General features: G+C 42.2%; 1 protein-coding gene across 12 annotated transcripts in view; it reads left to right on the top strand.

The window, feature by feature from the left end:
- Window positions 1–19,535, top strand: part of tcf7l2 (transcription factor 7 like 2) — a 73,451-nt gene that overhangs the window by 28,827 nt on the left and 25,089 nt on the right. For 4 of the 12 annotated variants that reach the window (XM_060857823.1, XM_060857813.1, XM_060857832.1 and 1 more), the window contains exon 5: window positions 14,323–14,460. The exons of the other annotated variants lie outside the window; for them this stretch is intronic. In XM_060857823.1, coding sequence (XP_060713806.1) covers window positions 14,323–14,460 — 138 coding nt within the window. The remainder of the gene's footprint in view (window positions 1–14,322; window positions 14,461–19,535) is intronic. 12 annotated transcript variants of the gene reach the window in all.

The raw sequence follows: 19,535 nt of genomic DNA, 5'->3' as shown, positions 1-19,535 counted from the left end.
CCCCAGTGTCACAGACTTCAGACTGAACTCCAGTGCATTCTCTCTCTCTTTCTCTCACACATACCAGCTCTCTCGCTGTCTTTCTCAAAGAGCTGTACTGTGCACTGTGTTCCGTCTCTTTTGATGGTGTGCACACGATTGGCATTTTGCCTGCAGCTTTTCCAAGGCCTTTCCTGTCCTAAACTCACTGAGTCGTTTAAAACTCATGGTCACTTCACGTTCTTATCACTGTCGAATGTGAGCACGATCACAGGCTATCATGCTTAGCCATAGCCTGTGTGCGGATGTAATCTGAACATGGCCAGAGTTTTTCCTGTAGTCACCCAACCCCCACCACACACTTTCTCACCCAGACACAACATAGCGTGTTTCTCTCCCAAACATTCAAAAATAAGCTGCCTGACAGAACTTTTGGTGCTTGTTCATTTTCTACCAAATTGAGGGCTAAATAGACTGGTCACACTGATGACAAAAAGAGTAACTCTATCATCTTTTCAGTGACACCAGCTTGAAATAAGATTGTTCATCTGCCGTTTGGTTAACCAGCTTTCACTTGGTAAAAGAAAATTACTGATCAAGATAGCTGACTGAAGAAGAACAAGAAGAAGACATGCCAAAGACATTTAAGAGACATTAAATAACTTTATGCCCATATGGATGCCTCACACAAAACCAATAACCATTTACAATACTCAGTGGGTTTTTTTGTTTGTATGTTTGTTTCTCTCTGCATCTTTTATGCAGCGTATTTTTATTGTGAGCGCCACCCAAAATGGCGTAAGTTTGCATTAGTACTAATCTTGAGCACATGTATTTAGGTACAGGATCAATGGAACAAACACAACTTCAATTTTCTCAAGCCAAATGTAGCAGTAGCTTGTGCTGTGATAAAGAAACCTCTGGGAAATGGGCTCTTTACTGAGAGCAAACGGTGACAAGGTTATCAGCCTGTGTGCTCTTAAACCTTCCCATCTTCGTTAACCTGCTCTTAGCACTCAGGCCACCCATTGTATTGTATAAGGAACATGATGATCCTGTGTGTGTGGGTTTGTTCAACAACATCCTGCCCTGAATTGAACGAGTCACATGATAGGATAAACTTAGGATAAAGTAAGCTCGCCTGTCTATTTGTGTTGCGTTCTGAGGCATGTGTTTAGCATCAACATTTTTAACGGTCTATAAAATATTTACCTCCATCCTCCATTCTCTTTCTCATCCCTTTTTTTTGCTGTCCCTCTTCTAACCTTTCATTATTTGGCAGGAAGCCCCTGTCGACCATGTTAGCACTGTGGCACTCTCGTTACACACCCCTCTAGTTTACACTGGCTGACCGTCCGCATGCTTCACACAGCCGTGCATTCATTCACGCAGCGAGGATGCACTCGGGTTTACAGCCTCACAGTCAAGAAATGCCTGGCTGCTCTTATGGCATGTGTGTGTGTGGAGTAAAGTGTAGGTGTCCTGCTGTGTAAAACGAATAGATGGGAACCTAAGTGTGACCTCAGACCTCAGAAATAGACTGTAAATGGGGACTACCGTGAAAAAGGATGTCAGTGGTTTGTTTTAGATTCATATGACTCAGGTGAAAGAGTGTGTGTTATGGAACGATAACTTCCAACTTTTTAGTTCCACGGATCTTATAGGAATATGCAAATCAATTTAGATTTTTTTTTTAAGTTATAAAATTATAAAACTCTATTGTAATATTACAATAGAATTCTTAGAGATTAATTTTATACATTTAACCTCTATGCTCTACATGTGTTGTGGACAGGTGAAGAGTGAAGCTGCACCTTTCAGCTCATTGAATTCATAAGTGCAACATTTAGGTGCTCAACTTCGGCTTGGTCTGTTGCGGGACTTTTAAACCGTTCAGTCCCTCCAGGCGTTCTCCTAACAGCCTCGTCGTCTTTCGAGCGTCATCTTTGTAAACGTTCTTGCTATGGAGCAGCATTTGTGTTATGTAAATTATTTTTTCCTCTCATCTTCCGGAATGGTGGCGATTATTTCTCTTTCTTTTTCTTTCTCCTGAAGCAGCTGGCATGAAGAGGTTGCTTTTCAGTTCTGGCATCTGGGCTTGAACGTATGCCAGCGTATGAGTGAGGAAGCAGAGTGGGTCGTGTTTATGCGCATGCTTGCGCAGCGACGTGTCATGTGGGAAGAGGTTAAGGATGTTTGCACGAGACAAGGCCGCAGTCTATCTGCCTTAATTATCCTCTTGTCCACTGGCAGAGAAACGATCTATTAAGAGGAAAGCAGTGTGTGTGTGACAGAGAAAGAGAGGTGCTTGGCAGCATTTGCCAGGCACAGACTGGCATGGTACACTGCTGCAGAGTGTCTCGTTCACGCCTAGACCCTCCTCGGTGGACACAAATAGTTGGGGGGGGGCTCAAAAGGGCACCGTACAATGAGTAGCCTTGGTCTGCCAAATGCAACGTTGTCGTGGAGATCAGGGGACTGAAAATGTTCAGCTCATCTTCTTACAGTTAGCATTGTGAATAGAGCTGTTGCGTTGTGGCAAGAGCTCGTCGCCAAGTTGTCGAGGGAATAGCTCTTTGAGTTGCTCCACTGATCAATTGCTCATTGATCGCCTCGCTGCATGTAGGTAATAATGGACTCAGCTTTTGAAGAGGTCTTATGCTCGGTGAATAACCAGATTTCCATTTCTTCCCCACCCCCACCTTGCACAGAGGTTTTGCAAAATGTTGCTGCCAGAACTTGTTTGACAAGATTGGGGTGGGGCTCCTTAGCATGTGTTTGAGGGTGTGAGTGCATGAAGAGGGAGTTTGTAAGTGAGTTGAACGCAAAATGTTGATCTAAATGTCCACATATTTTTGCCATAGGTGTTCCTGCCCGTGCCTGTTTTGCATGTGTGCAAGAGAGAGTTCACTGACAAGCATGACAAGCAAATGTGTACACCGCATGTCTTAACTAAAGCTGGATCGCCTTTTTAAACTCGGCTGCACACAATTTCACTGCAACACTGCAGCACGGCGGTGGATCTGAAACAGTACAGTTCACTTTTTGTCTATGGAAGGAGAAAACAGGAGAGGGTTCTGAAAATGTGTGAGATTTTTGATGAAGGAACTTCCTTTAGGATTTCCTGTGAGTCAGTCTATAAGGGGATACACACTCAGACTGTGTGATATTTACATTTACCCTTATCCAGAGTGACTTACAACTGAGCAACTGAGGGTTAAGGGCCTTGCTCAGGGGCCCAGCAGTGGCAGCTTGGTGGATCTGGGGTTCGAACCCATGACCTTCCGATCAGTAGCCGAACACCTTAACCCCTGAGCTACCACATCCACATACCACATCTGTGATATGGTCAAAAACAAGTAATTGTAATTATGCCATTGCATGAATAGAATGTCATTGTGGTTATATCTACAATGTAGGACCAATATTTTTTACAAATATATGTATGAACCTGCACTGGGTCACTCACATGGGTCATTCTCTTATGAGGGACTTTACTCATGTTCCTTCATTGTGATATTTAGGTCTTGCATCGGTTTGAAAAGTGTAACATTTTCAGACACCTATTTTAAAACTTGTTAAGAACCACAGGACATTTGTGAATCTGTATGTAGAGATTCCCTTATTTTCAGCACATTTATATTTTCACGATACGTTTAATGACCTTTTAATCCACAGCGACCCAGTAGACAATAAAATTGAACATAAAATCTGGTTTAAAAATCACATAAAAACATTGTTGGAATAGATATGAATTTATTTATGGTGGTAAGGACCTGGAATAAAAAAATAAAATGTATTAATTAAGGTTCTTTTAACGACCACAACAACATACTGTAACACCAACATGAGATAGATCAGGATGCTTAAAGAACGCACACAATTCAAGCAACAGTGCGTTCCATGATAACAGGGTATAATCCATATTTGTTTCCCACACCCACACCACACCCCCACATGCAAACACACCTTGTGGTGTTAAGGGAGAGGTTGGCCGAGTTAGCTGGTACAGTATTAGCACTTGAGGCTGTTTCACAGAGAAACGTGTTTTGACAGAACTCCAGGTGTCTTATTGTTGGCCTGCTATGGTTCGACAGATTTACCAATTAGTATCGGGCTGTGGGTAGACGAGGGGGCGGAGCTGTTGGGCAGCGTTATGGAAGAATAGAATGGGTAGGGAGGAAAGCAGGGAGGGAGGGACAGAGTGATGGAATGACATGGGGCTGAGCAGGCTGTGGGGGGGTCGTGTGGTCAGAGAGGGACTTTCAGTAAACTGATACATGACCTCTTTTCACAGGCCTGTAATAGAGGAGCTTGGGAAAGTGGCAGAGAGAGAAGAGGAGGAAGAGGAAGGGACAAGATAAGGATGAAGCACAGTAAAAAAAATGCCCCTTTTATTCACAGTTTAGCATGAGGCAGCTGTTTTATGAATTGGGAAAAAAAAAGGCTCCTGGTGTGTTTAATCATTGTGCGGTGCGACATGAAAAATGATTTGTGTTAACTAAGTAGTTAGCCGTGATAGCCGTCATCTAGTGTGTGAGCGTAATGCACAGGGGACATCTGGACTACTAATATACTGGATGTTTTTTATGAGCTCTGAGTGGTCTTTTTTCTTTTCCCTTTTTGTTCCACTTTACATAATCACTGTTACTTCTTCCACTTCAATCTTTATTTATATTTAAGTGTACTCACTCTGGTTCCAGGAAGTTTTAGGTGAACTTGGGGGAGACGAATGAGTGATTTACACTGCTTCCCCTGGGTGGCCTTATAGCAGGGGAGCTGTTTTTGGATGTGCTACGCTTGTTTTAGTAACACTTGCCCCCCCCCTCAACCTTTACCCACACCCTCCATCAAAAAACCCAGATAGATTTGCGCAATAATTTAATTGCAGTGAAAATGAATAGCACTTTCCACCAAATTTGTGGCTGTGAAAATTCCCATTATGAAATTCCACCATATGGAAGCTGGTCTTTAGGGATATGAAGGGGAAGGCGTTTGTGGTCCACTGAAATTGCACGGTGTCCCACAGCATGTTCCTTCACTAATCTATTGTTTAGGTTGGACGAAATGCTTTAGGTACAATTACTGCATGCTTTATGGACACTCAGATTGGCCACGTAATGTGCCAAGGGAGATTTCAAGAGAGCTCAAGAGGCGGGAAGAGTGTACATTTATGTGTGAGTGTGTGACTGCGAGTGAGGAGAACAGAATGAGTGAATGAGTGTTAGGGAGTAGGGGTAAACCTTCAATCTGACATTCCCAAAGAATAATTTATTGTTGTAACTGAATGCGCCGTGACACTTAAATTTTTAACACTTTTGTGTGTGTGTGTGTGTGTGTGTGTGTGTGTGTGTGTGTGTGTGTGCATTGGCTGCTGGAATGCTGACTGCTTCCAGGGAGCTCTTAAGCCGACCCGAATCAGGTTTATTCTGCGAGGCCTCGCTGAGAGCAGGAGAACGATACTTTAGGAACACTTGGGATCTAATTTCGATGCAGTTTTGCATTGTCCTTTCACATTCCCCTCCTACAGATCATTTTCAGATGTGTGTCAGTTCACCCTTTTGTGAGATCTTGACGCCAATTTATCGGGTTTTATTCCTCTCAGACGTTTGGGTGCTTTTTACGTGGCTTTTTACTTGTTTATCTTGTTTTGATGTTTCTTCACAGTATGTGCAGTTAGTATTATCTCCGATCTGTCTTCATTGTGTCTAAAGAGCAAAAGTGACACAGAAGTCTTTCATTCTTTCCAGTCATAACTCACTCTTTATTTTTTTATGTACTTTGTCTTTGTTGTTGTTCCTGCGAGGGTTTTTCTTCTTGAACAGCTTAGTAAACGATCTCGTTGATGTGTATTGTCGTACTTTTAAATACGTCTTGGTGGTCATTTATTCAGTAGAAAGGAAGAACGTGTCTCTTGTGCAGAGTGTTGAACACAGAAACACTGCAGTGTCTCTAATTTGACAGGCAGGTAAAAAGGGGACACAAGGTTCAGTTGTGTCTCTAACTAAATGGACAGCACTAAAACCTTTTACCCAAATCTCTTGTTTTAACCAGAGATTTCCTCTGCTTTATTGCAGCTGGAGAGCTGTCAAAACTCCGCTTAGTTTTCATGCATTATTAACATTAACTGAACACGTTCATTTGCCCATTTATTTATTCATTTGTTTTGTTAACAGCCGTTTTGGAAGAGGTAAACAGAGCTGAGCGAACGTGTGTGGATAAAGCGGTAGGCCATGATTGGAGAGAGACAGACAGCTGCAGAGCCCGGGCTTTACAGGGAGGCTCATTAAGGACAGAGCGGCATGGAGGAGATGCGAGCAAGCGAGCGCTTCACTGGCCTGCGTCTCTTTGAACACTGTCCGTCTCTCATCTGCGACATGCTCTGTTCCTCCGTAACAAGACGTTTCTTCCTCACGAGTCTGTTTTTTTTTTCTTCCTTTTTCTTTTTATATATCACCAGACGGGTATGTGGAAAGCTCAGATGATGCTGCCACAGACCTTTGGATACATAGCAGGGTTTTGTTTTTTGTCTTTTTTTTCTCGCATTGCATAGCCCAGTGATTCTTATTTGTTATGTGTTTATGCGACACTTAAATGGAGTCTTTAATTAGAACTTTTCGATGGCCTATAAGTGGTTGTCTAGCTTGGAAGGCCTGATGATGGTATCAGAAGATAGAGCGTCTGGTGTTTACTCGCACTCCCTCTACGAAAGTAGATCTTAATGTAAATGACACTGTGGTGACAAGTGACAAAGGTGCGGCATTTGGATTATAGTATTAAGCAGAATTTATTTTATATTTAAACCTTAGACTTTGTTCTCTGACAAGGATCTAAACATCTCTAAGATTATCAGGAGGTTTTCCTTCTAGGGGTTTATATTGTGTTGAGTCACTTAACAAACAACAACAGGACTCTTTTTTATTTTTTCAACCATCAACCATACTGTTAAATCTCAACACATATGATGGCTCACATCTTCAGTTTTCTATTGTACCGTTGAGTTTTGAACTCCCTCGTCCTCTGTGTATCCTCGAGAGTGGTAGTAATGCATCTCAAGTGGCTCGGAAAGCTCTTCCAGCACTCCATTTGTGACCTCCATGTCTGCTGCAGGTCCTCTATGCTAATGCTGGTTGCACACAAGTAGTGGTGGTGGCCGCCCGCCTAACCACCCACCCGCCTGCCTGCCTGCCTGCCTTTATGCCTGCTGCTTTTCTCTTTTAATTGTTATATCTCCTTGCCATTAATATGAGCAAAAAGGGAGGCTTCTGCTGTGCATGGCACATCAAAGCTTACCTCCCCCAGTCTTACAAGTTGGCCGTCTCTTTGGAGCGAGAGGCTCTGGAGATGTGTGCCGCTTCCCGGCTGCAATGAGTTTGATGGTCTAATTGTAGCCCCCAGTGGACAGCGCAGCACATCACAGAGAGCTTAGGCCGAGCGCTCATCACACCTTCACACAGGGCATACACGCTCGCCGACACCAGATCACAGGATTGGGCACGCTCTGGAGGGATGCTATTCTGCGTCCAAACCCTTATCCTTTTTTTGTGTCCACTATGCAGCAATGTGTTTTTCTCTGCTCCCACATTTTTTGCTGTCTTTGATCTATTTATTTGCATATTGTTTTCTCACTCTCTTCTACCAGGCATTCTAGCATTATTTACATGACCATACGTACAGTGCTTTAGTATAGTAGGTACTGAAACCATGGCAGGTGTCATTGCATGTGTAAACCTTGTGATGAATCAAACTGGTTCACAACCACATCACGACCAGAACAAAGAAATCCACGCAAACACTCTCCGTCTAACAGCACTGCTTCCTGAACTACTACCACCACCACTACTGTAGCGCTTATCAAAAAAGACCTTTTTGGCTTTGAACTCCCGCTCTTTTTTTTGGTCCGTGCATCAAAAAGAAATCAATAGACAAAACTTTATAGCGCATGTATCAGTTTTTCTCTCTTTCTTCCCGTCCGCCTTCACCGTTTGTACATTCCGCCACTGGAGTAAAAGTCGGTTAAAAGTGGACCAGTAGAAAAGATGACACTGCTGTGGAAATGCACCGCACAGGGAAAAGGCCTCGACTGGGAGGAATCAGTGGGGGAGGGCTTGCTCACGCTTGCGGAGGAAGGGGCATGTACCGTTTTTAGACTGAATTGATGGATAGGTTCAGGGTGCCAGGAGACAACGCAGTCCATTTGAGGATTCTGAGAAGAAAAGGAGTTCTTTGGTCAGGTGTAGCTGTGCTGTTAGGATTTGTTTTATCCAACTGTGCAGAAGGTTGTGTACCTGTCTCTCCAAGCTCTTTGAGTCAGGAAGCAAAAAAGCACTTTTCCTGTCGTGTTGAGACTCCTGGATGGGGTTTGGCTTTGCTGAGATCTGTACAGGTTTATGCTCAGAGAGGTTCTGTAATGACGCATCAGAGGAATGTGGACAAAGTTCATCTGACTTTCTGATGCATACATGCCTTGAGCGTTGCTGCGTGGATGTACACTGGCTTTGATGGCAGTGTATCTTACAGCTCTGTTGAGATTTACACCTTGATTTCCTTTATTAGTTCTTATGTATTTTGCACACAGTCGGTGACTTAAGTGCAAAACTATATTTTTATTATTATTCAAATATAAGAGAAAAGTTTTCTATATTCAGCTAAGGAAATGCTTACCTTTCTGGCCGCCAGTACAACTTTTAGATTTAGCTGCATGGACTACATACATCCATATTTGCCAACATATTCTTAAGTAGAGCCTCGGTGGAAGTTGGTGTAAAGATAAGAGAAGATGCAGACTAAAGCATATCACGCTGCATGAGGAAAACGTATATCGATAGATCAAATTTGGTGACAATGTTTTGATGATGGTAATGAATAGTTCTACTCATGATTTGATATAACAATTATATAAGTATATAAATTCAAGTTCACAGGAACGTGTCACCTCAGCAAGTGGCTGAGCAGTAGTGGTTACATCTGTCCCAATTTCGGAAAACTTCTAAATGCAAAACTCGACTCAAGTCATTAAAGATATTGGACACATAGCCATTGACTGGCAAGGACAGGGCTTTAGTTTCTCTCTAATGTATCTGTATCATATAAAGGAGCCACTCCAGACAGGGTGTAAAGTGTATGAAGGTCAATCTATCTGCGTGCATGTGTATGAGCTTCTGTGCATGTATGAGAAAGAGAGACAGAGAGAGAGAAAGAGAGAGAGTGAGAGACAGAGAGAGAGACAGAGCGAGAGAGAGAGAGAGACCGAGAGAGAGAGTGAGATACAAGCTCCAAAATGAGAACATGTCTACAGTGAGCATTCTCACTTTTCAGTTTTATTGTTGTGCTTCCTGTTTTGAAAGCCATTAAGGAGTGGGGTTCCTTACAGAAATAGAAAGAAAAAAAGAGATGCATGGCTTTTTGAAACGTGTCCAAGCACGATGTTGAGGAGAGGGGGATGATAACGATCAGTAAACAGCCCAATAACAGGAACACAAAGAGGAAAGCACTTCCCTCGCCGTGTGAACGGCTGATTGATTCAGAGCTGATTTTTGTGATGCCTTGATGAATGCAGTAGGATGTGCTTGTGTTTTGTTCCGTCACAGCTGTAGCTCACTTTTCATGATCCCGAGTAAGCCCAGCATGGGGTCACATGACCGAAGCCCCAAAATGCTTTGTGACATCTGCCCCTACTATTTTCATCAAAAGCCGGGGCCAGGCTTTTGATATTTTCTGGTGTTTTCTTCTCTTTTGCACTGAATAATGATGAATTGCTTTTGAATGTGAGATAATCACTGAATATGTGATTTTTTTTGTTTTAAAGGCTTCGAATTGTATAGTCTATTTCCACTGCACTCTATTGTACAAGTGTGTAGCGGTGGCACATTTCAACAGCTTGCGACCCCTTTCTTTCTTTCTTTCTTTCTTTCTTTCTTTCTTTCTTTCTTTCTTTCTTTCTTTCTTTCTTTCTTTCTTTCTTTCTCTCTATCACTCTCTCTCTCTCACTCTTTCTCTCTCCCTCTCTCGCTCACTCACTCTGTGTGTGTGTGTGTCTCATCTCTCATGTTGATCCTGATTATAACCTCATTGGAGCATGAGGGGTCACTGATCTATTGACCCGAGTCTTGAAAATTTGAAAGGTTTTTAGTTTGGCTTTTTCAGTTAAGTATTATATTTTGTTACACACATGCTGAGTTTTTGATATTTGGGGTGTGTGTAGGACAGAGAGAGTGAGATCGAGAGATCTGAATGCTTCCTCTGCACACACTGTGTCTCGGCCTGGCCAGCTTGTAGCTCTTAATAAAAACCACAGCCTGTAATTGGCCTTAATTGCACCCTTCGGGTGTCGTCAACTCAAGTGTTTCTAAACAAACTGCAGGGTCTGGAGCCTAGCAAGCTGTGTCTGCCACTGTGTTTGGCCATCTTAGTGTGTGTGTGTGTGTGTGTTTGTGTCTGCATGTGTGCTTGTGTCTCTGTGTGAGTGTGTGTGTGTGTGTGTTTGTGTCTGCATGTGTGCTTGTGTCTCTGTGTGTGTGTGTGTGTGTGTTTGTGTCTGCGTGTGTGCTTGTGTTTCTGTGTGAGAGTGTGTGTTTGTGTCTGCGTGTGCGCTTGTGTCTCTGTGTGTGTGTGTGTGTGTGTGTTTGTCTGCGTGTGTGCTTGTGTTTCTGTGTGAGAGTGTGTGTGTGTTTGTGTCTGCATGTGTGCTTGTGTCTCTGTGTGAGTGTGTGTGTGTGTGTGTTTGTGTCTGCGTGTGTGCTTGTGTTTCTGTGTGAGAGTGTGTGTGTTTGTGTCTGCGTGTGTGCTTGTGTTTCTGTGTGAGAGTGTGTGTGTGTTTGTGTCTGCGTGTGTGCTTGTGTCTCTCTGTGTGTGTGTGTGTGTGTGTGTGTTTGTGTCTGCGTGTGTGCTTGTGTTTCTGTGTGAGAGTGTGTGTGTGTTTGTGTCTGCGTGTGTGCTTGTGTCTCTGTGTGTGTGTATGTGTGTGTGTGTGTGTGTGTGTGTGTGTGTGAGCACGTATACATTTCCTACGACTTCTCTCTCTAAGCTCAGAATCAAAGCTTTATTAGTTAAGACTTGCAGATGGCTCACATTCCTCACTTACAGTGGATCAGAACAAGAGAGCACAGGTTCCAGCCTTTTCTACTTTCAAAAAAACTTTTAGTAAACACCACACACACACACACACACACACACACACACACACACACACACACGCACACACACACACACACACACGCACACACACACACACACACAGAGTTAAGAGAAAAATGGTACAGCTGCATTTGAGGAAATGGACCAGAGTGATTTAAATAACACTTTGTTATTTAAATAAATAGTAACAGTATAAAAATACATTTTAAGCTTAAATGTGTTGCTTGTTATTTTTAAGTGGATTCTGTCAGGTTTCTCCTAATGTTATACACAGTTGCTTATATGCCTGTAATATCTCAAAGAAAAAGTCATTGGGATTTACTTTTTTACATAAACAGTCAACACGGTCGTGTCATTCAGCTCCATCCTATCACATTTATTTATATAAACAGGTTTGTATATTTTTTTAACAGCACCTATTTTAGTGTTGTTGCCTTTAGTATTATTATTGTATGTGTGTGTGAGGTGCTGCTGGCCCCCTGGCATGTCCCCTGGTGTGTGAGCATGGTGTGTGAAGATGCTCTCCTTAATGCTGAGAGGATGTGTGCGTGTTCTCACAAGGTTCTCCCAGGGGTCATCGCACACAATCGATTGAAGGATCCAGACAAAATTCAATCAGTGAAATGGCAGGGCCAGGCGTGCTCCTGTAGTGCCACTGACCCTGAAACCCGGGGAGAGGAGAGGAGAAGAGCAGAGAGGGACGGTGGATAATCACGGCTAGAGCGCCTCTCTATGACGGGCCTGGGTCACAGCTTTAGCAGCTTTATGTGCACACAAAGAGTCCAGCTGCCTGCTCTAAGCGCATTCTAACCCCTGAGTGTGAGATAATGAGGTGTCATGGACGCCGGTGCTCTGTCTTCCGGCTCTGCTTTTGTAGCCGTGGCGGGGAGGAGTTAGCAGCCGCCGTTAGCGGTCAGCGTCGGCCACTGGGTTTTGGAGGAGTTTGGCCTTAAAGCGTATTTCTTCAGGCACTGAGCGAGGTGTGTAATCTCCAGTGCTGTCTGCAAACACAGACCTGCGAGGCTGCAAGGCTGTCATTTAGCAAGGACTATTGCAGCCTCCCTCTGGAGCAAAAAACAGAACACATAATTAAGATATATGGCTGCCTCCTTATATAGACGTAGACTTAAAATATAGAGAAGCAGACGAGTCTCCGTTAATCAGCAGCCTGTGGTTAGTTTTGGACAGCGTTATACATAAGACCGCTCTGTGTGTGTGTGTGTGCGTGTGTGTGTGTATTTGTGTGTTTTTGTGTGTGTGTGTGAGTGTGTGTGTTTAGGAGCAGGCCCTCTCCCACTTAGGCAGCACCTTAGTCAGTAACCCATAACTCTGTGCTGTTTCTCAGCCCAACTCTTACGATAATGTATGTACAGGGCCAGGAGAACACATCACTGTGTGTGTGTGTGTGTGTGTGTGTGTGTGTGTGTGTGTAATAGAGCGAGAGGTGGCATCCACCAGTGGCCCAGCATTAGCTTTGGGAATTATCACATTTCCCTCTGCATGCTCGACTTTGTCACTGGCTAATGATAACTATCCATCAATCAGAGGGGGCGGCGCCGGCCAAATGAAGATGGATTGAATTAGTTTTTAGTGAAATGCTTGGCCAACTGAGCAAACCCGTAATTATGCTGTCAGTGGAAGTGAACCGTCTCAACGAGAGACTAACCTTAACACATTCACACTATTGTTAATTACAAGGTCCCTCATATGGGCAGATGCACCTCATGTAATTCCTAATCACAAGTGAATGTACGGTCAGTTAGTGTGTGCTGTGTGGGAGAGAATTTACTCAGAACATTGCACAGTACTATTATACTCCAAAATACTCCAAAATGCTCATTATTAATTATTATTGTTGTTGTTGTTGTTGTTGTTGTTGTTGTTGTTGTAATATCCAGTTCAGACACGCTCTCACAGTGGTTGTGTTGTTTCTGCAGCTGTACACATCATCACTGAGGCTAGAAAATATTTAGAGACGTTTTATGCTTAATTGCTGCAAAACAAAATATTTATGTTCACTAAAAAACAACAAAAAAAGAAATGAGATCCCAGTCGTAGTTTACTGCTCTGTTGGAAATGAAAATTGGACTGAAGTGTTTTAATTAAACGAGTCAGGGAAACTCTGGGAAATGGCTTAATTTCATATTGAGACACATGACTTTGGGATCTTGGCGAAGCAATTAACCTCAGCTTAGCTCATTAAAAAGCTGCTTTCATGGCCAGGAGCAGAGACTTATCTGCCAACAGAGGACATGAAAGAGCAAATTTGTAAATCCCAAACTCAGAAAGTAATTGCAAAGGTAGATGTGGAGGGGAGTGATAAAATGACACGGCCTAACTGAAGCTGGACTGAGAATAAGATGTTTGTGCATTAGGAGAGAAATTAGACCGAATGTAATACAATGCTTTTAATTGTTTAATGAGATCCACTTTGCCATTTTATTCAGAGAAAAAAATGGCCAAAATTCAATGGCAAAAAATGCGATTGAAATAAATGGAGGATCTGTTGGTACGAGCGGGAAGTCGTGTTTACGGGTCATCACCCTGAGAGAGCCTGTGCTGCGCCTGCTAGAGTGAGAGACTGAAAGCGGACACAGGACATGAAAAACATTCCCTGGTCACCCTGCACCCCTCCTAGTTTTCCTACCTTATTGAAAGTCCATTAGTGTCAGGCCAGAGGAGATTACTGTCACCATTTGTTTATTTAGAGATAGGATAATAATAGCTGGAGTTTGACCTAAAACAGTCTGATGTTTTACCCCAAACACTCATCACGGCTTTTTAATAAAATCATTTAATGAGTTAATGGCATTCAGAGATTTCAAAAAATAATTGTGTGTGTGTAGCTGTGTGTGTGCGTCTGTGTGTGTGCGCGTATCTGTGTGTTAGTGTGTGTATCTGTGTGTATTTGTGTGTATATATTTGTGCGTGTGTGTATTTGTGTGTGTGTGTTTGTGTGTATAAGCATACTTCTGTGTTTTTCATCTGAGAAATAGACAGTGTGTGCCGACCGCATCAAAATAATTACACTGAGAAAAATAGAGCCAGTGTTCATGGTGATCTAATCTAAAGGACTCACAGAGTGAATGCTGAGGAAGATCAAATCTCAGAGTAATGGAAAAAGATCAGTGTTCAGGTTTTGTCTGCCTTCGGCATTAGAAATGCATCTCTTCATGTTTTGTTGTTTTTTTACCTCTACTGGCTCAGCAATCAGGAGATGTTCTACACCTTGAACAGCAGCTCTTCACCTGCGAGCCGAGCGAGGCAGGCAGACGTTGGAGGTGGATGAACACGGCCAGTGGATTGGTTTCACCGCTCCTGCTCTGTGACGCCCTCCACCAGAAAGTAAATGGCATCCGAAATCTGATTAGCCCCCATTATAACAAGTGATATTTTCATCCCGCCAGTTCTCGGCACTGTGTCAGTGCTCTCTGCTAGTTCAGTGCCGGGAAGAGCCTTGCTCCTCTGACAGATAGTAGATATCCCAACCGTGGCTTGTTTGGACATCGCTGTCGCTGGTGACGAGCAGAACAACGGACAGCCGAGAAAATAAAAAGCAACTAAATAATGTCAAAAGATCAGAAATCAATAGGCCAGGGGAACATGATCCTCTCATTCTCCTCACATTTATTCCACCACAGTGTCTCTCCATAGCCACTGAAGTTGCTTTTGTTCACTCCAACAGAGATGTAACTTAAGCACTCGGAAGCTGAGTTACAGTGTTAGACTATCAGCAAAAAAATAGCCTTTTACTTTACGGTTGCTATCAGAGCTTTATTGAGTTACACACACAGACGAAAGCAATGCATTCATCACGTCTCTGTTTATGTGCAGTTTGTGATCTTGTGGAAAAGAACAAACAAAAATGAGTTCACAGTTCATTCTTTATTATTTATTTTGATTGAAAGTGTTGATTTGAATTCTATTTATCTATGCCTGATTTATGGATGCTTAAACTGTCGAGTTCTCACGTGTTTTATAACCTCATTCACATCACTGACCTCATTTTCAACTAAATAATACACATTAACATTATTATTAGAACATGCAATATACATGCGGTAAATTATACCAAATTCTAGGTTTTAATTCAGAGAAGACCCGTATATTTCACAATGGATAATCCAAATCTATTGTATTTCTTTGTTACTGGTCTTAATGTTGTGGTCTATGGCTTCCAGAGTTAAAGATCTGCTATAATAAATGCAGCGCCTGTCCGCCTTTGTGTTTCCCATTGAGGCCAAGACACAGACGTAGTATTTAAAAAAAAAAAAAAGGCAGTTTCTGGACATTTCTGCAAGATAAATTTAATTTCTTTGCTATTTGGAGGTCTTCTTTGAAACCGTAAATTGTAATGAACACATTCAGAAACTGGAGAATAGATTTACCCTCGGCTTCAAATAAGTCAGCGTTATCGGGCTCTGTCATTCGCTCCTTCCTATTTTCGAGCTGCTAATTGATGTTTTTGATGTCGGCGAGAAAATTGAAGAAAATGTCATGTGTGAACCAGCGCGGAAGTTAATAAGATTGACTGCGTTGACGGAATGTACAATGAGCAACTGAAAGGCGCAGAACGAATTCGCCCGTCCATCTTTCCATGGGATGAAATTGACACCCACCACGCGCTTAGTCCTACTAACTCAATGCAGAATAAATCTGGAACAACTTCTTGGAAAAATTCACTCTTACTTTTGGTTATTTTTACGTGATTTGTTTCTTCTTTCTTTTTGGAGCTTCTGCTAGGTGTCTGTAAGCAGCTGTGTGTCTAGAGGGCTCCTGCCCTGCACCAGGCCAGACAATTCGAAGGACTCATCTCCCAGGGCTACTCGCCCGCTTCAAACAATGCTCATTCTTAATGCTGTTTTGAGTTTGAAAAGCCGTAGAGCTTTCAAAAGGTTAGATTAAGATATGACTAAGAGATGCACCAATATCAGTTAGGGTCATTGCATGTGTTTGGGTGATGTGGAACAGAGCTCAGACTCAAATCCCCTTGAATAAAAGGATTGAAGCACCTCCATGGTAGCGCCATCTTTAGCCATTTATCGAACACTGGCTGAAATCCAAGATAAAGCCGCCGTTCTCAGATATCATGCGTTACAAAGTCTTAAGTTTTTGATTCATTTTTTTAGTGTAACAAGTAAAACATTTCAGCATAATCATGTGGTGTTAAAAATGACAAGTTTTTTCTCGCAAATATGTATTTGTTGATTAGCAATATGGTTGGGTTTAATGGGGTTCTGTGTTTTTAATTAGGCTGTGGATTAGCTGAGTTTGGTTCAGTGCTTCTGATTATTTTTTGCCGTCCTTTAGGGGAATGAGCTAAAACCCTAATACAGCCAGTACCCCCAAGCGGTCTTCTTTTTGAAGACACCGAAAAAAGTGGACTCCACCGGCGCTTGGCCCTCCGAGGATCCAGAGTAAGGGACATTATTCTCGGAATAGCCAATTAATTCCACTAGCAGCTATCGGTTAGCGCTTCTTCTTCTCCCAAACACACCACCCACCCTCCGCCCGCCATTTGAAATGCTAACACAATGAAATATTTTTCTATTGGTTGGTGTCCCTCGGCTAAGCCACCGCCGCGGGCAGAGAATTTCATCGACTGATGAGACCAGAGGCAGACGCGATAAAAAGGTTACCTGTACGTGACATACACTCCAAATGAGGAGCACCACCTTGAACTCGAAGTTCTGTAACTTTCAGTTGACTTTTAATCGTTAGCACAGCAGCGCTTCGGTGGCCTTCAGAGGAAGAACGAAGGACATATAGGCGGTTATTTTATTGGACGTTACATTGGTTTTAGCACAAATTCTACTCACCATTATACGTGTGCATACACATGCCACAATGACAAATGTTTTATGTTATTTATTTATTTAAAAAAAAAATTTCAGCTTTTGAAGAGCTAAAATGACTTTAATTACTTGTATTAAATCTAGTAATATTGTATTTATTTAATGCAAGTAATTAAAGTCATTTTAGGTCTTGTGTATTATTATTATTATTATTATTATTATTATTATTATTATTATAAATTTTTATTTAAAGAACTATTTAAAACCGAATTAGTTTTTATATGCTTAAAAAAATAGAAAATAATATCAAGTATTAGCATTAATCGAAACTTTGTTGCTTTAGAAAAATTTATTTTAATATAAAAATAAGCACAGGAAAAGTTCTAAAATAATAATACTAATAATAATAACAATAATAATAGTTCATTGTAGTGCTATGTATTAATATTAGCACCTTGTAACAGTTTTTATTTAAATTTTTTGTACATAAGTGATGTGATTCATTTGTTTCAAACACACTAGTGTAAAGCTCACAACCCTCTGTGTGTCCTTCATCTGAATATTTCAACAGTGAGTGTGTGTCTTGCTGTTCTGGTGCATTGTTTTTCTGCAGTGTTGTTGAACGTGTCACACATGAGCACATGAGATCTGATAAAGCAGGAAGCTCAGAAGAAAACATCAGCTTATTCTTACTGCTGCTTCAAGCTAGAGCAGAGTTACACGACCCAGCTGCCCTATAGAGAAACCAGCAACATATAGACCCCAATATACACACACACACACACACACACACACACACACACACACACACACACACAATGCTGTCTACAAGCAGAAAGGCAGGTGGCTCCCAATAGCTGCTGCTTCATGACAGCATGCCATTAGAAATGGCGGTGCTGTTGATCAATCCAGCCGCATGACAGGTTTGCCGTGAGGCCTAGGCTCTTTGAGCGGCATTGCTGCTGCATTTCTCTCTCTCTCTCTCTCTCTCTCTCTCTCTCTCTCTCTCTCTCTCTCTCTCTCTCTCTCCCCCCCCCTCTCCCTCCTCACTAATTGGTGAAAGTTGTTCTATGTGCTTGTGGCACTGGGCTCTTTTTCACCTCGCCGTCTTCCCCCTTTTCCTCAGCTCCTGCGTCTCCCCTCACTGCACTATATGTTTTTCCCTCCACGATGGAAGTGATAACTTTCCGTTCGATATTGCAAGTAGGTTAAATATGACGTGTGTGCTGGAGGCATTGTTCCATCTTTTATCTTTCTCTTTCTCTTTCTCTTTCTCTGTACTATTTCTGTAGCGCCGCGGACTGACGCTGATTCTCTGCAGCAGAGCACAGAAAATAACGCAACACAGCTTTTTCATTCAATATTACACCAGCAATGGTTGTACGTTATTTTAGTTTACATTAACTTGCAGAAAAAATGTAATTAACATTTTTTGAATCTATGTATCCTATATTGAAAAAAAGAGTGGGATACAGGTCAAAACAATTTTTCCTCCTCCTCCATGCAAACTGTCGTGTTCCAGCATGGTGTTTAAACACATTGTCGTCTCCTGTCTCCTGTTAAGTCCTTAACACCCCTCTTTGATTTCTTTCATAACTAAATAAATTAACGTGAAGAGGGAAAGAGAAACACACAGTAAATGTTTAACTGTCTCCTATTTGTCATCTGTTTAGGCTTCTTAATTACACACCCACACACACACACACAGCTCAGCACTAATACTCGGTGCCGTGACACACTCCTCTTGAGATTTGAAGCCCGAGCACAGGCAGTGTCCTCTCAATGATTAATTTAGTTGTTAATATTTAATATTTATTTTTAGCAAACCCCTGTAGGCTAGATGAGGCCTTGTGTGTAAACTTGAGCTCTTTTGCCTCCACTGTTTATAAAAGCGCTTGTTGAAATCCATTTAGCAGCCATTCCTTAGAGGAGGGGTGAGAAAGGCACTAATGCAGGTTGTAATTTAGGTGCAAAATGATTTTTTTTTATGTAGAGATTATTAGATATGCAACAACAACAACGCACATATACAGTTACTGTCTTTTAATTATTATTTTGTTATATAACAAATATCTTTTTGCAGTGGGAGATGATGATGATTGGGTAAAATGTTTTTTGTTTTCTTTTCTTGTGTCTCCACCCTGTGGCACAGGAGAAGCCATAATGACGATATTTATCAGAAAAGTGCATGTTTATGATTCACTCTTCTTCTTCTCGTTGCTTTAGTAAATAAAACACAGACACACGCACACACACAACTGAATTTGTACACTTCTTGAATTTGAATGCTGACATTTTTATCCCGACGCTGTTGCTCGTAGCCTTATGTTTGTGTGTCTGTTTTATTTCTGCTGCCATGGAGCTGAGTGTTTGAGGGATGTTTTAGTTGTGCTTGCTGTTTCTGAGGTTGGTTTAATGTGCTCTAGGTGTAAAGTGGGTGTCTGAGGAGAAAAGGCGTTGAGGCTGAAGCCGGGGTTCAGCTCAGGGACCGGTTGAATGGAAGGCCGAGGAGAGGAATCGGGGCTTCTTTTAATGCTCCCTCTCCGGCTCTGAAGTGAGAAAGGAATCAAAGCAGCTTGTTTTATGTGGCTTGTGCAAGACTTTGAAGTCCCCGAGTCACCTACA

The sequence above is a fragment of the Tachysurus vachellii genome, chromosome 2 (assembly GCF_030014155.1).
Source record: "Tachysurus vachellii isolate PV-2020 chromosome 2, HZAU_Pvac_v1, whole genome shotgun sequence".
Classification (NCBI taxonomy): domain Eukaryota; kingdom Metazoa; phylum Chordata; class Actinopteri; order Siluriformes; family Bagridae; genus Tachysurus; species Tachysurus vachellii.
The sequence above is the reverse complement of the archived record's forward strand: the minus strand, read 5'-3'. Positions and strand labels throughout refer to the sequence as shown.